This window comes from Capra hircus, chromosome 13 (genome assembly GCF_001704415.2).
Source record: "Capra hircus breed San Clemente chromosome 13, ASM170441v1, whole genome shotgun sequence".
Lineage (NCBI taxonomy): Eukaryota > Metazoa > Chordata > Mammalia > Artiodactyla > Bovidae > Capra > Capra hircus.
The window spans coordinates 63,263,360-63,280,119 of record NC_030820.1 but is presented as its reverse complement, the minus strand read 5'-3'; the positions used below and the strand labels follow the sequence as shown (position 1 = coordinate 63,280,119).

Genomic DNA, 16,760 nt, shown 5'->3' with positions numbered 1-16,760 from the left:
GAAACTGAGGTTCAGGAAAGAGAGCTGGTTGGAATTTCAAGTTTCATCCGGTTTTGACATGGGTTTCACTGGTTGAACGAAGGAAAGAATGGAGTTTGTTCTTAGGCCTCTCTCCGAGATCCTTTTGCTACCCAGTGCGGGAGGTGGAAGGACCGCTTGGATTAAAAACTGCTCTCAGCAGGGACCGAAGTCCATTCCGGTCCCGCCCCTGTGCGTTAGACCCCGCCCCGACGGCTCAGCTCGCTCGAGACTCATGAATATGCAAGACAGGGGGAGATATTTAAAGGCGTCGGCGCCAGGCGCAGGTCCCTACCCGGCGCCGCCCAGCCCGCGCCTCTTCCCATTCCTAGGCCCGGCCCCTTTCGCCTGCGTGCATCAGTCCGTGCGGAAACGCTGCCAGCATGTCGGACAAGCTGCCTTACAAAGTCGGTGAGTTACAGGACGTGCAGCCAGCCGCATCTGCTCCGCACCTGCTGGGGACCTGTTAGGGCTGCGGCCGCGGGGCCGACCTGGGGCGCTCAGAGGACCCTCTTGAATCACTGGCACGGCGCGGTCTTGGCCCCGCGTGGTCGCCTGGGGGTTGGAGTTCCCCCGCCGCAGCTAGCGTGTCTTGGCGTGAGGCCGCGAACTACAAGTTCCGGCGTGCCCCGCGAGGCAGGGTGCAGCGGCGCGGGCTGCGGAGCGGCGGCGTGGGCTGTGGAGCGGCGGCGTGTTCCGCGCAGAGTCGCCTGGGGCAGGGGCCAGCGCGCACCTGGCCACGGCCTGGGACCAATGGCACCTGCCGGGACCAACGCTAGGGAGCCTGGATCCTGCCTCCTGGGCCTGGACCGGCTCCTTGACCAACTGGATGGCCCCGGGCAAGTGCCCACCCCTCGTTGAGCCTCCTATGGGGAAGGCGAGGGTACTGGCGCCCGAAGGGCGCGTGGGGGAGAGGTCTGGAGACTGAGCCCGAGGCCGGGCAATTCCACTCACCGGGGACCTTCGGCTTGTTATTCAACCTCGGGTCACTCACTTGCCCAGCAAGAACAGTCCTACGTAGAATCTCGAACTTTTGGGGTGGTTAGAAAAATCCTTCCTGCTGTCCTATGTATTGAAGCTGATACACTGATCCTTAACGTTTACTGGGCGTTTACTGTGGCATGGGCACCACTTCTACCTTTCTTATAGATTAATTCATTTTATTCTAATGACTTTTTAGGGTAGGGACTGTTACTTTCTCATTTTATGGATTTACTGAGACACAGGAAAAAAAGGTAACTTGCCCACACTCTTACAACTGGGAGGTGCTGGAGTAGATGCACCCAGGCCGTGCTCATCTTTTCACCACTGTGTATAAGTGAACACATTTGGAGTAATCCTAATGACCTTTCAGCAGAAACCGGTTCAGGCTGGCTAGCAATTTTGAAAGTAAATCCAGCACACCATTCAACCTGGAGAAAAGCATCAACATTTATGGAGCACTTCCTATGTATCTGGGGATTTGCATTCGTTTACAGAATGATCTTTAGGGGTGGACTTTATCCCATTATACAGAGGAAGAAACTGAAGGCCTAAAAGGAAATAACTTCCAAAAACTCTCTGGAAAATAGTAACTTACCAAGAGTAGTTTATCATGTAGCAGGCCAGAGTAGGTTATTGTCCCTGTTGTGTGGATGAAACTGAAGCTCAGAAAGATTAAGCAAGGTCCAGTGGCTGAGCTGGAAAAGAGGCTTGTTATTACTATGGAGAGATGTGTGGGTTAAGGGTTGAGGGCTTTGCGTTGTGTGGGAGGAGATAAGGCTACATTTGGAAGTAGAGGAACTTGGCTAAGTAGGGTTGAAAGGAAACCTCCATCAGGGAGGGCTGTGCCAGACATTGCCCGTATGGCATCTTTAATCCTTGGGCTCAAGGAAGGTTAGGATTATTCCCACTTCACAGATGAAGAAACAGACTTAGGGTTTTGCTACTTTTCTTGGCTTGTCCTAGGACAGGTGTTTAGTCCTCAGCTCTCTGGGCACCAAAAACCCCAGAGCTTAGAGTGCCAGACCCTCCTGTGCTCCTGGAGTTGAGGGACCCATGAAAACACCAGGGCTGGCACAGCTGTATCCTGAGGGCAGGGAAAGAGTTCTTTTCGCTAGAGGGACAGGGGGTGGCAGAGGGAGTAGAGCTTAGGATAGGACAGGAACCATTGTCCACTACTGGGCCCCTCCCAGGAGCCTCTGGCTCTACCAGCCCTGCCTGGCCACCAGTCCCACCCCTACTCTTGACTGGCTGTCAAACCTGGGGCAAACACTTCTCTGAGCCTTTCCTCATTGGTAAATATTGAGAGTTGGGCTAGGTTCAGATTTTTTTTTTTTTGGTGACCCATCTACTGCCCGCCCCTTTTGTGGACCTTCTCTCATTCAGTCTTAACAAGGATGATCAGTAAGCATGGCCGACCCCTACTCTGTGCCCAACCCAGCTGAGCACTAGAGATACAATCTGTTTTGTAAGTGAGGAGACCTGCCCACTTCTCTTGACTCCACAACCACCACTGCAGTCCTGGGCTCCCTCCTCACAGGTCTCCATGAGCCTGTTGCATCGTAGATACTTGTAGCAACCAAAGAAGCCTTCTCAAAAGACAAGTCTGGACATGGGACTCCCCTTAAAACTCTACAGGAATAAAAGGCTGACTCATCATCTTACTCCCTCTACTAGTCACCCTGGCATGCTCTCAGTTCCTCCAGCAGCGGTATACCAAGTTATTCATTCTTTCCGAAGCACCTACTGTGTGCCAGGTACTGTATCAGGTGCTGGGGAGGAGCCTTCCAGGCTGAGAGAGCTGCCTGGGTTAAAGCCCTGAGGCGGGAATATGAAGACAGTAAGGAGGTTCGCATGGTTGAGCAACTAGTGAGGGGGAGAAAAGGGTGGAGAGGTGGGCAAGAAGGGTGAGCAGACACCTGGGTACGGCACTGTGGCCATGTGAAGAGTTTCGGTTAGGGGAAGCCATTGGAGGCTGGGATGCTTTTTCACTTTAGCAGAAGAATGGAGGTGATACATTTTAAAATTTAAATTTGTTTCTCTGACTTTTGTGGGGTATTGTTTGGTTTTTTAAAGATCTAACTCTTATTAGGTGATTCTTGAATCAGGCAGCATCCCAACTAGCCACTTGAAGAGCTCGCCTGTGGGGTGTTTTACTTTCATTTTAGGTTCAAAGGATTCATTAACAAAAAAATCCACTTGTTATACACAAACAATTAGACAGTTGTTAAAAGCAAAGAAATAGAAACAATAGAGAGGGGTAATACCAACATCACCATATTGGGCTGACAACCTACATCCAAACTTGAACAGTGCTGGGACATCCCGAGTACCAGCAATCTGGACTCTCAGTTGGGAAAAGGGTCCTGGGCAATGGTCCACCCCACGGGTGAGACTCCAGATTGCAGTTTTTGGGGCTCCTGCTGGTAATCCCAGGCTGCAAGGTTCATATCGTCAGTTTGCATGCAAAAATGCAGCTCTTGTTTTCCCTTAACTTTTACAATGCTCCTTGTTACCTCTTGTGAAACAAGGGCCCCGGGGTGGGAGTCGGGGTTTGGCCAGGCCTCCAGGGGCTCAGGAAATTCCAAGATCCACTCCCTCTCTTAACCTAAGATGTGGCTTGACTTGCTGGTAACCAAAGCAGGCACATAGTCCACGCAGGGTCAGAAGTCAGTCAGAGGGCTGCTCTCCTGCTTCTGAAGCCTGAACAAGACGACCTCCATCTTCATTTCCCTAACATGGGGAGAATAGCAGGGAGACCAGTGAGGCGGCTGCTTCAGTGATCCAAGGTGGTGAGATGCTGTTGGATTGCTCATATTTGGGATGTTGAGACAACAGTGCTGATGGGTTGGAAGAGGGTGAAAGGGGAAAAGAGGAATCAAGAAATCATAAGTTTTTGGCTAGAGCAGCTGGTTGAATGGTGGTTTCACTTCCTAAAGTGAGGAGACTGGGGGTGTAACAAGTTTGGGGGTGAGAAAAAGGAGTCTGTGAGGGCTCAAACTTGACACATTATCTAGATGGACAACCAAGATGCTGAGTAGGCAGTTGAATTGAGTTGAACCTGAGTCTCAGGTTCAGGGGAGAAGTTTGGGCTGGAGATGAACAGGTGGGAGACACTGCTGTAGAAAAGGTATTTCAAGCCATAAAGTGGGATGAGCTCATCTGGTAGGAAAGACGAGGGAGATGAGGGAGATGATGGAGCCGTGAGGGCCTCCAAACTTTGAGAGTCTGTTACAGGAAGAGGAACCAGGAAGGTGGAAGGGAAACCACAGAAAGACAGGCCAAGCAAAAAAAGGGATTCAGAAGAAGAGCGCTGTTGGTGCTGCAGGGAGAAACATAAACACAGATAATTGACCAATGGCTATGGGGCCTTACGGAGACCTTAGGGAGAGCAGTTTCAGTGGAGTAGTGAAGTCGTCAAAGAGGTAAGAGGATATGGGATACTGAGTAATTTCATGGAGCATATAGGATTCCCTGGTGGCTCAGCAGTAAAGAATCCACCTGCCAATGCAGGAGATGTGGGTTCGACCCCTGGGATGGGAAGATCCTGGAGAAGGCAATGGCAGCCTACTCTAGTATTCTTGCCTGGGAAATCCCATGGACAGAGGAGCCTAGTGGGCTACAGGCCATGGGGTCGCAAGAGTTGGACACGACTTAGTGACTGAACCACCACCACCATGCCATTTTATATAAGGCAATTGAGCATCTGAGAATTTTGGTATCCATAGAGGTTCCCAGAACCAGTCCCCTGTAGGTATCAAGGGATAACTAATAGCATCCATTGAAGCCTGAAGATATAGACTAGTGTCAAAATCCAATGATCATGCTAACCAAACTCCCAAATTGAGCAGTTAACCTGCCAGTTACAGGCAAGGTGGGTTTGGGTAGATCTCTGTGGAAGAATGTGCTCCCTGCAGGCAGGTTGTTTGTTGCTTGCTTGTGAAAGAGGGGAGACCTGACCTGTGCATGCCCAGTTTTTCCCTTCTAAGTTTACTAATTTAACAGGTCACTCCACCTCCCATGGGGCAGACAGAGACCAAGAGCTGTTAGTTACACAGATGAGTTCCCTTCAGGTGGGAAGAAATGACAGGGGTGGAGAAACATTTCTCTGTCTTTGAGGAGATCAAAGAATGGTGCTGAGTCCAAGGGGTTAGCTTGTATCACTTAGGAGTGTTGAAGTCACCAAGAGTGGTGATTAGGAAGATGGAGAACCAGGAGCTAAAATCTTTAGGGAATGAGGAGGTTGGTAGGTGGCAAGCAGAAAGGGTAGTAAGAGGCATGTATAAGCTGACAGCTATTTATCTTTCAAGGGAGCACTTACCTGTGTTGTAATCATGTTCCTCTGTGTGTTTGTCTTAGTCACTCCGTTGTGTCCGACTCTTTGCCACGCCATGGACTGTAACCAGCCAGGCTCCTCTATCCATGGGATTCTCCAGGCGAGAATACTGGAGTGGATTGCCATTCCCTTCTCCAGGAGATCTTCCCAACCCAGGGATTGACCTGGATCTCCTGCATTGCAGGCAGATTATTTACCATCTGAGTCACCAGAGAGGACCTTATGTTCCTGTGGGATTCTTTAATTAAATGTGTTCTCCCACAAGGCTATAAGTAGGCTGCGGTTAGGCGGGGACCATGTCTTTCTTTTTTGACTGCCCTGGATCCAGGAAATCCTTGTGGAATCAGTGAGACTGCAGCCAGCCTAGTGTGTCGAGTCCACAGGGGATGAGTGTGGAGTGGCGGGTGCTTCATGGTTCGTGGGATGAGGTAGCTCATAAATTTCCGTCCATCTTGCCCCTGCAGCTGACATCAGCCTGGCCGCTTGGGGACGCAAGGCCCTGGACCTGGCAGAGAATGAGATGCCAGGCCTGATGCACATGCGAGAAATGTACTCGGCCTCCAAGCCTCTGAAGGGCGCCCGCATTGCCGGCTGCCTGCACATGACCGTGGAGACCGCCGTCCTCATTGAGACCCTCGTTGCCCTGGGTGCTGAGGTGAGGCCTGAAGCAGTTCTTGCGGAGCCTGGAACTCTATAGTCTTGTGTCCCCTCAGGCCCAGGTGGGGCTCCAGCTCCAGCCTTGTCACGGGCGCCCCTCACTGCCATTTGTGGTGACTGTTCTGCTGATTTGCTCTCACTGGGAAGATAGTGTCTGGTTACCCTCACATTCTCCTAACTGGGGAAGCTCTAGCAGGACAGACTCAAGCCCAGACCCTACCGAATCATCTAAGGGTCTGGCTCCCATAGGCCCTCCTGGGGTCGCGTGCCTGCCCTTGGCCAATCATGGCTGCTGGAAAGATGGTGCTCTCTGATTGGTTGAGCCTGGGTCATGTGTACCAATGATTGCAGTTCTTCCAAGTTCTCTGAAGATGTTTTACAGTGGGCGGGGTTGGTGGTGGTGCAGGGCAGCCAGAACCAACTAGTGAGTCCAGCGGGGCTCAGTCCTTGGCCTACTTCTTTCTTTTCTACACTCCCTCTCTTCAGTGGTCTGATTTTATGGTTTTAAATATTGTTTATGTGGTTATGTCATAACATAAACGATATATGATATGGTACATCGTATCCAGCAACTGATGTACCATCTCCACTTGGAGATCTGATTGACATTGCAACCTCAACATGTCTAAAGAAACTCATGATTTCCTACACTTCTTGGTGTCTTCCCCATGTAAGTAATTACAGGCTTCAGCCTTAGAGATTCTCTCTGTTCAAAAACCTGGGGTCATCCCCAACTCCTCTTTTTCTCTCTTACTTCAACAAACTAATCCTCCCAACAAATCCTGTCAGCTCAGCCTTCAGAATAATATTTATCCCCTCCACTGCTATAGTTGCATATCTTATCTTAACACTAACAACAGCTTCTTCACTTGTCTCCTTGCTTCCTTGTGGAGCCCTTCCCCCTCCACAGGGCAGAGCCTTGTTTTCACATAAGTTAGGCCTTGTCACTGCTCTGGCTTCCATCTACTCACCAGGGTCCCCAGCCTGTGGTTGCAGAACCAGTTGGATGTAGATCCCAGGCCTCTCATCACTAGATTCAGGGCCTTTTCTTACCCATCTAGTGACCCTGGTCTTCCGACCTGGCTGTGACCAGCCCTGTCTTGCTGGCTCTTTCAGGTGCGGTGGTCCAGCTGCAATATCTTCTCCACCCAGGACCATGCAGCAGCTGCCATTGCCAAGGCTGGCATTCCAGGTGAGTCCTTCTTGGGGGATACAGGAATTCAGGAAGGGGCTCTGATTTTCTCTGTTTGCTTCACTTCACTTTTACTGCTGCAGACCTCCCTACAGCATGGGAGAGGAGTCACGGCCACAGAATCCTAGCCTAGAGACCCATTGGAAAGAGCCGTTTTGTCCAGCCGTCATCTCAGATCCTATTGAAAGCACTTACTTGCGCTAGTCAAGTCAGTGATTGGGAATCACATGGTGTTGAAGAGGGGGAAGTTCCTTAAAAGGAGGATGTGGATCTGTTTCCAAAAGAATCAGGGAGGGCTACTGGGCAGAAAGAGTCCCAGAGACCCACTGCATAGTATCTGGTAGTCTAGGGTACTGGGGAAGGACCACAGCCAAAGAGGAAGGACTTTCTCACAGGCTGCTGGAGAAACAGAAACAAGTCTGCTCAGGCTTGGGGAGGGAAGTGGTTCGGTCTGACGATGATAAAATAGGACATTCATTCACAGTTCCTTCTAACCAGCTGTGGGTGGAAGGTAAAGAATTGGGAAAGACCTGTCCAGTGACTCACCAAGGGTTGGCATGTCCCCAACTCCTCAGCCTAGTTTGGACTCCATGGCCCCTTTCTGGAAAGGCCTTGTTTTCAAGACCATTATCTGCCCCAGTTTGAGGGAGGGGAAGCTGGCCTTGCTTGGCAGGTGTCCTTTGCTCACAGGAGGTTCCTGGGAGCCCCGCACCTGTGTCGCAGTCGTACCAAATGATGGGAGGAGCCTGGGCTGGCAGTCAGGAGCACTGGACTCTGTTGCTTGCTCAGCAGTGCCGTGCTGGGGCTTCTCTGGTGGCCCATTGGTTAAGACTTGGAGCTTCTAGTGCAGGGGGCATGGATTTGATTCCTGGTTGGGGAACTAGGATCCCACATGCTGTGCGGCCAAAAACAGCAATAGCGGAGTGTCATGATGAGTGACCTGGGCACATCTCAGCCCCTCTCTGGGCACATCTCAGCCGCTTCTCTGGGCATGCGTAGGTGATGATGATGGTAATGCCAGCCTCACAGGGTTTCTGTGAGGACAAATGAGATGGGGGCAAAAAGCAGTTAGAGTAATGCCTGACACAGAAAGTGCTCCATACATGGTAGCTGTTGTTAATAGATTTTGGCCAAACGTTGCCTAGGATAACGTACTACGGAGACTGCGGGCCCATCAGGTCCTTTCAGTGCAGAATGAACCCTGGATCTTGTCTCTTGAGTCCACCTAATGTGGCTCCCTCCTCCCATCACACCTCCCTCCCAGCAGTAGGCACTGTGGGAAAGATCCCTGGTCACTGTGAGCTGGGGGCCCAGACAGATGAGGGTAGGAAAAGAAAGAAAAGAGTAAGAAAGGAAAGAATTCTTTCCAAATACTTATACATAGGGGGTCTGTGTTTGGCTTTTGTCTCACTTAATCTATACTACCATCCACAATGAAAGTGAGACTCAGAGGTGAAGTGATTTGCCAAAAGTCGCACAGCTGGTCAGTGCAGAACCAGGATTCACACTGATACCTCTGGCTCCAAGTTGTGTCCTTAGCACTGCTGCGCCCTCAGAGAGGCTGGAGGTGGCTGGGGATTGAAATTAGGAAGGAGATAGTCTTGAGTCTACCTAGGTGGGTCCCTGGAGCAGGTGCCATAGTGGAGGGCCAGCCCTGACATGCCGCTCACTCTCCAGTGTACGCCTGGAAGGGCGAAACGGACGAGGAGTACCTGTGGTGCATTGAACAGACGCTGTACTTCAAGGACGGGCCCCTCAACATGATTCTGGATGACGGTGGTGACCTCACCAACCTCATCCACACCAAGTACCCGCAGCTCCTGTCAGGTGAGTAGGGCAGGTCGGTGGTCTAAATGGGTCTTGTTTGTCCACATGAGAGTGGCAGGCCTGGCAGGACTCCTGGTGCCTCAAACAGCAGATTTTGTGGAAGATGGGATATCCGCAGCCTCCTGTAAGCGTGCTGGGGCCTGTCTCCTGGGCTAGGGAAGGCTGGCTGAGATGATGGCCCGAGGGCAAGCACAAGGCCAGGGCTGAGAACAGCTGGGAAGCTTTGTTAAAAGCAGGGTGGGGAGGGAAGTAGGGAATGTTATAGTGAGTGCAAAGGCCCTGAGGTAAGAAAGGATGACCTTTCAGGAAACAGGAAGTTAGCCAGCATGGCAGCTTCCTTCACTGGAGCCTTAGTGAAGATCAGATGTGTAAAGACTTTATAATAAACTCAGCGAGAGAGTTGGGCTTGATGCTGAGGGCAAAGGGAAGTAATTGGGTGTATTGAAAAGACGTCTCTGAAAATATACGTGTTAAGTGTGGCTGCTGTGTAGAGGATGTGCTGTGGCAGGGATGCGGGCAGTGGGGATGGACAGTCTGTGAGTTGTTGGGAGGTAGAATCATGAGGCCTAGTGAAGGTGGCGACTCCTCCCTCGTGTTGGCCCAGGTGATTAGGTGGACTGTGGTATAGGTTCCAGAGATGGGAACCCCGAAAGAGGAGCATCTTTAGAAGGCAAAGGTGAGGCATTCAGGTGAGTTCAGCTGTGGGCTCTCTCAGGCTCTTGGAGTCCCATCCCAGACGCCACTGCTTCCTGGCCTGAAATCTGTCCCCTCCCCTCTCGTTCAGGCATCCGAGGCATCTCTGAAGAGACCACAACGGGGGTCCACAACCTGTACAAGATGATGGCCAACGGGATCCTGAAGGTGCCAGCCATCAATGTCAACGACTCTGTCACCAAGGTGGGCCTGGGGAGCAGCTCAGGAGCAGGCCCTGAGGAAGGCCCCCGGGGAGGCTGCCGATGAGGAATTTAGCCCTCACTTGGTGGGGAAAGGAGATGTACGCAGAGTGATGAGTGCATTAAAGAGACAAAGGATTACGCAGTGATCCTCAGAGCTGGGCATCGGGAGGTTTAAAGTGAAGCAGATGCTTTGGGCGGTCTCTCATAGTTGATCCTTAGGAAGCCTTCTGGACTGGCTGAGAAAGACTGGGGAGAAAGTCGTGGGGCCGAGCAGGGGCAAGGGGCACATGAACACACTAGCTGGTGGGGAGAAGTTCCAGGAGGTGATCAGCACAAGGCCCAGCAGGCTGAGATATTGAGAGTGGGTCTGAGGCTCTGGGGCTTTGCCCGCCCCCATCTCCGCCTTGCCCCCTCTCCTCACAGAGCAAATTTGACAACCTCTATGGCTGCCGGGAGTCCCTCATAGATGGCATCAAGCGGGCCACAGACGTCATGATTGCGGGCAAGGTGGCAGTGGTTGCGGGCTATGGCGACGTGGGCAAGGGCTGTGCCCAGGCCTTGAGGGGATTCGGGGCCCGCGTCATCATCACGGAGATTGACCCCATCAACGCACTTCAGGCTGCTATGGAGGGTATGATAGAGCGGGGGTTGGCCGTCAGCTGCTGGGGCCAGAGGAGGGGCGTGGCCACACTGGCTGACCCGCGGGGGCTGTGTCTACACAGGCTATGAGGTGACCACCATGGATGAGGCCTGTCAGGAGGGCAACATCTTTGTCACCACCACGGGCTGTATCGACATCATCGTTGGCGAGTAGGTGCCGGTGTGGTGGTGGGGGTCCTAGGGAGTGAAGGAGGGGGCAGGCGTGGGGCTGCCCTTGGTCGCTGACCCTCTCTCACGGACTGAGGCTCCCCCACAGGCACTTTGAACAGATGAAAGATGATGCCATCGTGTGTAACATCGGGCACTTTGACGTGGAGATCGATGTCAAGTGGCTGAACGAGAACGCTGTGGAGAAGGTGAACATCAAGCCCCAGGTGAGGAGCCCCAGCCCTGCCAGCAGGCTCGGCAGATGGAGCGCCGAGGAGGGCAGGTCCATGGGCTGGCCGCCGAGGAGGACAGATGACGAGGCTCTGGCGACCTGGGCAGTGGGATGGGAGGAAGAGGTTTCAGGCTGCTAAACTGGAATCTTGGAGGGAGGCCACGGGTCCTCCTTTCTTAAAGCTCCTTGGAGGATTCTGATGTGCATCCGAGGCTGAGTACCACCACATCTGTCTTGCTGATTGATTTTATTTTTGGCTACTCTGTACACAGGCTTCTCGTTGTGGCGGCTTCTCTTGTGGACCATGGCCTCTCGAGCGCAGGCTCAGTAGTTGTGGCATGCGGGCTTAGCTGCTCTGAGGCATGTGGGATCTTCCTGGACCAGGGATCAAACCCGTGTCCCCTGCATTGGCAGGCAGATTCTTACCTACTGGACCACCAGGGAAATTCCACATTTAGCTTTTTACTAAGTATGGGATTGAGAGCCTGGGATCTGTCCTCAGACTGTCCAGGCTCAAATTACAGCCACTTTGTAATATCTGGCTCTGGGCAAGGAACTTAACCCTTTAAACTGCAGTTTCTGTATCTGTGAAATGGGGATAATACCAGTACTTAATTTAAAGGATTGTTAGTAGAATTAAATGTAGTTTTTATATATTGTATACACACACACACACAGTTACGTGTGTGTTCTTAGCCCAGGGCCTGTGCCAGTAATAATAACAATACCATTAGCTAATATGTAGTACTTAAACTAAGTGCCTTGCACATGTGAGCTCTTTAAATTCTCACAGTAGATGTATGAGGTCTGTAGCTCAGAGTTGTTTAATAAATACTGGCTTTTATTATTAACTGTGTGTCCCAGTCCCTATGCTGGAGGTTGTTTTAGGGCAGTCTAGGCCCTTTGTGGGCACTGCTGGAGGCAGGGAGGCCTGCTGGGCAGGAGGATGGGATTAGGATGGGGTGGACACTGGGAGCAGCCCCTGCCAGTCCTTACCACTGCTCTGCCCGCTTGCAGGTGGACCGCTACTTGTTGAAGAACGGGCGCCGCATCATCCTGCTGGCCGAGGGCCGTCTGGTCAACCTGGGCTGTGCCATGGGCCACCCTAGCTTTGTGATGAGCAACTCCTTCACCAACCAGGTGCTGGCGCAGATCGAACTCTGGACCCACCCAGACAAGTACCCCGTCGGGGTCCACTTCTTGCCCAAGAAGGTGGGTTCCTACCTGCATCCCTGGCCAAGGGTCACGTGACCTGGGCTCCCCAAGAAGGGCTTGCCTGAGTTCATACAGCGCTTGCCTCCACTCTTGAGGATCTTAACAGGGTCCCCCTCAGGGAAGAGTCATTCTCTCCATTTAACAGAGGAGGAAAGTGAGGCTCAACGCAGGAAATAACTCTTGAGTAGCCAGGCTAGGTGGTGAGAAGAGCATGGGCTTCGGAGAGAGACACATCAGGTTTGAATCTCAGCTTGTGTAACCAGGTTACTTAACTTCTGAGCCTCCATTTCCTTCTCTGTAACGTGAAGTACCTCTGTAAGGATTATGAGTACTTCCTTGAGTCACAGGTCACAAACACACGTGGCCACTAAGGATGAATGGGCTGGAGGGGACCTGAGCAAGGAACATGCGCCCAGTGGAGGGGGCTGGCTGCCTGTTATCAACCAGGGCCCTTTGGGTCCGGGCTCCTGACATTTCAGAGGAAGCCAGATACCAATATTTTTGTGTGAAATATTCAATTTTAAATATAACCAGGTGGGTTAACTGGGACTTGTTTGTAAGCCAAATGCAGCCTAGAGGCTGCACGATTGTGTCCTTGGAAGAGGGTGATGCTGCTAACACACTGAGCATGGCCCGTGACATTCTGCGAGCATGTGGTCAGGATAACCATGACGATGAGGTCATCTGACATCAAATGCAGTGCTCATCCTAATACCCCATGCGCTGCCCTCCCTCAGGGGTCAGAATGCTGTGTCTTAGTGCTGACTCTTTAGCATCATGGGCAAACTTGGTTTTGCTACTTAGCCTGATTGGACCTCAGTGTCCCTCTCAGCTAAGTGGTAAGAGTAGTTCTTGCTTCCAACCTTTGACTACTGGTGAGGCTGTGATAGAGTCTTCATATCTCTCCTCCCACCCTTTGAGAAGCTGGTTCTGCCAACTAATGAGAAGTAGGAAGAGGCCAGGGTGTCTGTCCCCTGAGCCAGCCAACTCCTCTCCCCTTAGTCTTCCTCAGGTACTGTCTTGTCTGACCAGATGTTTCACCTGTGAGGGCCTCAAGGGGCTGTCCTGTCCTGTGCAGCCTGCCAGGTCCCCATGCTTGTTGTAGGGTTTACAACAATTTGAACCCTCATCTGATCTCAATTGGAGGAAACAGGGCTGTAGTGAGAAAAGGGGCAGGCCTCTGAGATGAGACCAGGGTTGGAAGTGAAAAGGTAAAGAGCTCACCAGCTACCCCAGCACCTGGCCCCATCCTCCTCTCCTTTCTCCATCACTGTCATGGCATGGGTTGGGGACATGCTTCACACTCACGTGCAGTGTGGGGCAAGGGATTATATATCTTGGTTAACCATAATGACAGCATGAGCAGCCCCCTCATTTATTAAGGTGCCTGCACCATGCCCTCTTGAATATCACTGATGTTTGTAAGAACTGTGAGAGATCCAGCCTAAAGATGAGGGAACTTAAGGTTCAGAGAGTGACTTGCCCCCACAACTGTAAAGTACTGGACCAAGAGTAGATCAGCCCTGTCTGTCCGGGCTGTTAACCATTACGACACGCTGCCCTCCGGGTGTAGGGTGCCCTCCAGTGTGGGGTGCAGGCCAGGCCAAGCGAAGGGAGGATTCATTGTATCCTCGGGTCATTGGAGGCCTTCATTCTGCCTCCAGAACTGCCATGGCCTTAGGGCTAGACTCTGCTCCTGCCTTTGCCTGCCTCTCCCCAGTTTCTTCATTTGTTAAATAGAAAAATAAACCCTGGCCTCCTCCTTAGGGATGTTTGCCTCTAATGAAACAGTGAATGTGAAACCACTTGGGAACATAAAGCTCTCTGGGCTGTGAAGTGAAAGTTGCTCAGTCGTGTCCGACTCTTTGCAACACCATGGACCCTATAGTCCACGGAATTCTCCAGGCCAGAATACTGGAGGGTAGCCATTCCCTTCTCCAGGGAAACTTCCCAACCCAGAGATCGAACCTGGGTCTCCCACATTGCAGGCGGATTCTTTACTAGCTGAGCTACCAGGGAAGCCACCATGCATCTGGGTTGTGGTTAAAGGCGATTGTGCCATTATGGGATGGTGGTGGGATGGGACTTGAGTCAAGAAGTCACCCAGGCAGGGCTGCAGTCATCTGAAGGCTTGACTGGAGCTGGAAGAGTCACTTCACATCCTCGTGGGTGGGAGGTTCCTTGCCACGTGAGTGTCTTCTCCATAGAGCTGCTTAAGTTTCCTCTTGAGATGGCAGCTGGCTTCCCCCAAATCCAGGGGGAGAGCAAAGGAGGAAGCTGAAGTACCTTTTAGCTCCCAGTTTTCAAGTCACGCATCATCATTTCTGCTTCATTCTGTTTATTAGAAATGAGCCACTTGAGGGGTGAGGACGTAGGCTCCACCTCTTGAAGGAGGAAGGTGTTTTATTAATTTATAGACATTTTAAAGGATATATTTGGAAGACAGCTGTGGTCACCACTGCTCAGGAAGTACATTAAAACAACCACAACCAGTGTAATCCAAAAAGGAATGCTATTGGTTCTGTAATGGCAGAGCGTCAGATTCAGACACTGGATCCGGGGATTCATGGGCATCAGAGCTCTGTCTTTCTCTGTTTCTTGGCTCTTCTGTTCTCCCTGCATTCACTTCACTTGTCAAATAAACTTGCTGTTGGTGAGCTGAGACCGATGGCCTCCCTGTTTAGGAATCCTGAGAGTCCCTGTCATGAAAGTATGTCCTGTTCATTGATAAATTGCAGGAAGCATTTTGGTTAGCTGCTTAGGCTGATGGAGGGTGAAGGAGGAGATGTAACTGATGGTCCCACCAGGGCTGCCTGGAGGGGAAGATGTAATTTGATTCCCCCTTGAAGAAAAGCTGAGCAGCCCAAACCCACACACATCCACTGTGAGCACAGGATGAAATAATACGCTTGACGCTCAGCAGATGTCACAATAGAACCGTTCCCGCCTCTTTGGGCAGCGAGAAGATGGAGGTTAGGGGTCCCAGAGCATGGTACTGATTCCAGCTTTTCCTGTGTTTCTCCCCAGCTGGATGAAGCAGTGGCTGAAGCCCACCTGGGCAAGCTGAATGTGAAGCTGACCAAGCTGACTGAGAAACAGGCCCAGTACCTGGGCATGCCCCGTGAAGGCCCGTTCAAGCCTGATCACTACCGCTACTGAGAACCGGGCCTGCCCTTTGCCTTGCAGCGGCTGTCCTTGCCTGGGTCCCACCTCTCCTCCCCAAGAGCAAATGGCACCACCTTTGAGATTGGTCTGATAATGTCCCCCATCCACTCCCTGGGGCTCGCCACTCGGTCTTGGGCCTCTGCTGCATCCCCCACGCTGTTCCAAGTGTGGCAGGGGAAGTTGAGAAGTACCTCCTCTAGCCCAGGCCATAGTGGAGGTGCATGGGGGTTACCCACAGGGAACCACGAGCTCAGGGGTTCAGCAACTGCTCACTCAGTCCTTCCTTAGGCTGGAAGTTGGCAGTGGTGGTCAGGAAGCCCATGCACTTTACCATCCAGGCCTTCACTTGGCCTGTGGACTTTAGACTTATGTTCTTGGTTTACAGGTTCATTGGTTCCTCAGCCCATGACAGATGAGAAGGAGCTACGTCAAAGGGTGTGGAGGAACTGTGGGAGTTTGAATGCTCCGGAGAGCCTGGCTTAGTGCTTAGCATTCTCTTAAACCTCAGAACAATGAGGTTGGTACTTTTAGTCCCTGTTTTACAGGGGTTGGAATATATTGTTCAGCAAGAAAAGACAAGAGGAAAGACAGCCAGCGGTTAAGAGGGGCCAGAGAAACGTGAAAGCACATTGATGGTTCCCATCATAGCTCTGGGTCAAAAAGAGGTTAATTTGGTTTATAATATTAAAAGAGAGCAAGAAGGTGGGTTAATAAAAATTTGGGTGCCTAAAAGAATTTTGAGCCTTTGTTTTATAGAAAATCCATTGCCAACAGTGTGTGGTGTAAGCCATGGGGTGTGATGTGCTGTAAGAGTCTGCTGTGTTGCCGTGTGGGGTGATAAGAGCTGCAGGCAAACCTTTGGGCTTGAGAGAATGGGTAAAATGAGAGAACTCTTACATCTTAGGGTTTGTCTTTTGCAAACAGCCTGATTTTTTTTACCCAAACTAAGACTCATGGCTCAGAGGTTAAAGCGCCTGCCTCCAGTGTGGGAGACCCAGGTTCAATCCTTGGTTCGGGAAGATCCCCTGGAGAAGGAAATGGTAACCCACTCCAGTATTCTTGCCTGGAAAATCCCATGGACGGAGAAGCCTGGTAGGCTACAGTCCATGGGGTCGCAAAGAGTTGGACATGACTGAGCGACTTCGCTTCACTTCTTCACTTAAGACTCATGTAATAGGTGAGTTTTGCCTATTTATATTTATTGTAATCTCGGTATTTATTTCTTCTACCTTATTTTTTTCTGTTCCAATTTATATTTTCTTTTTCTCCTCGTTTCCACTTAGGATTGATCCAGTACTCTGTCGGGGACTGTTGTTTATTGAGCACCTGCCATTAGGTGTTTTGTAGTTTATTTTCACTATCCTCACAAAGAGCTTAGTAATATTATTCTAATTTTATAGATGAGAATGAAGACTTACAGGGGTTAAGTGTCTT

At 51.3% G+C, this 16,760-nt stretch overlaps 1 protein-coding gene across 1 annotated transcript; it reads left to right on the top strand.

Moving 5' to 3' along the window:
* AHCY (adenosylhomocysteinase) lies at positions 299–16,061 on the top strand. Its single transcript, XM_018057737.1, has 10 exons — positions 299–429; positions 5,800–5,990; positions 7,109–7,184; positions 8,862–9,011; positions 9,796–9,908; positions 10,331–10,538; positions 10,630–10,717; positions 10,824–10,941; positions 11,964–12,158; positions 15,189–16,061. The coding sequence occupies exons 1-10, from the start codon at positions 402–404 to the stop codon at positions 15,318–15,320; spliced, it is 1,299 nt and encodes a 432-aa protein (XP_017913226.1). The 5' UTR covers positions 299–401; the 3' UTR covers positions 15,321–16,061.

Bases quoted from the DNA above. Each gene is read 5' to 3' on its own strand.
- AHCY (XM_018057737.1), top strand. From the start codon at position 402: ATGTCGGACAAGCTGCCTTACAAAGTCG. The intron at 10,718-10,823 runs GTAGGTGCCGGT...GCTCCCCCACAG, and splicing joins ATCGACATCATCGTTGGCGA to GCACTTTGAACAGATGAAAG. The intron at 10,942-11,963 runs GTGAGGAGCCCC...GCCCGCTTGCAG, and splicing joins AGGTGAACATCAAGCCCCAG to GTGGACCGCTACTTGTTGAA.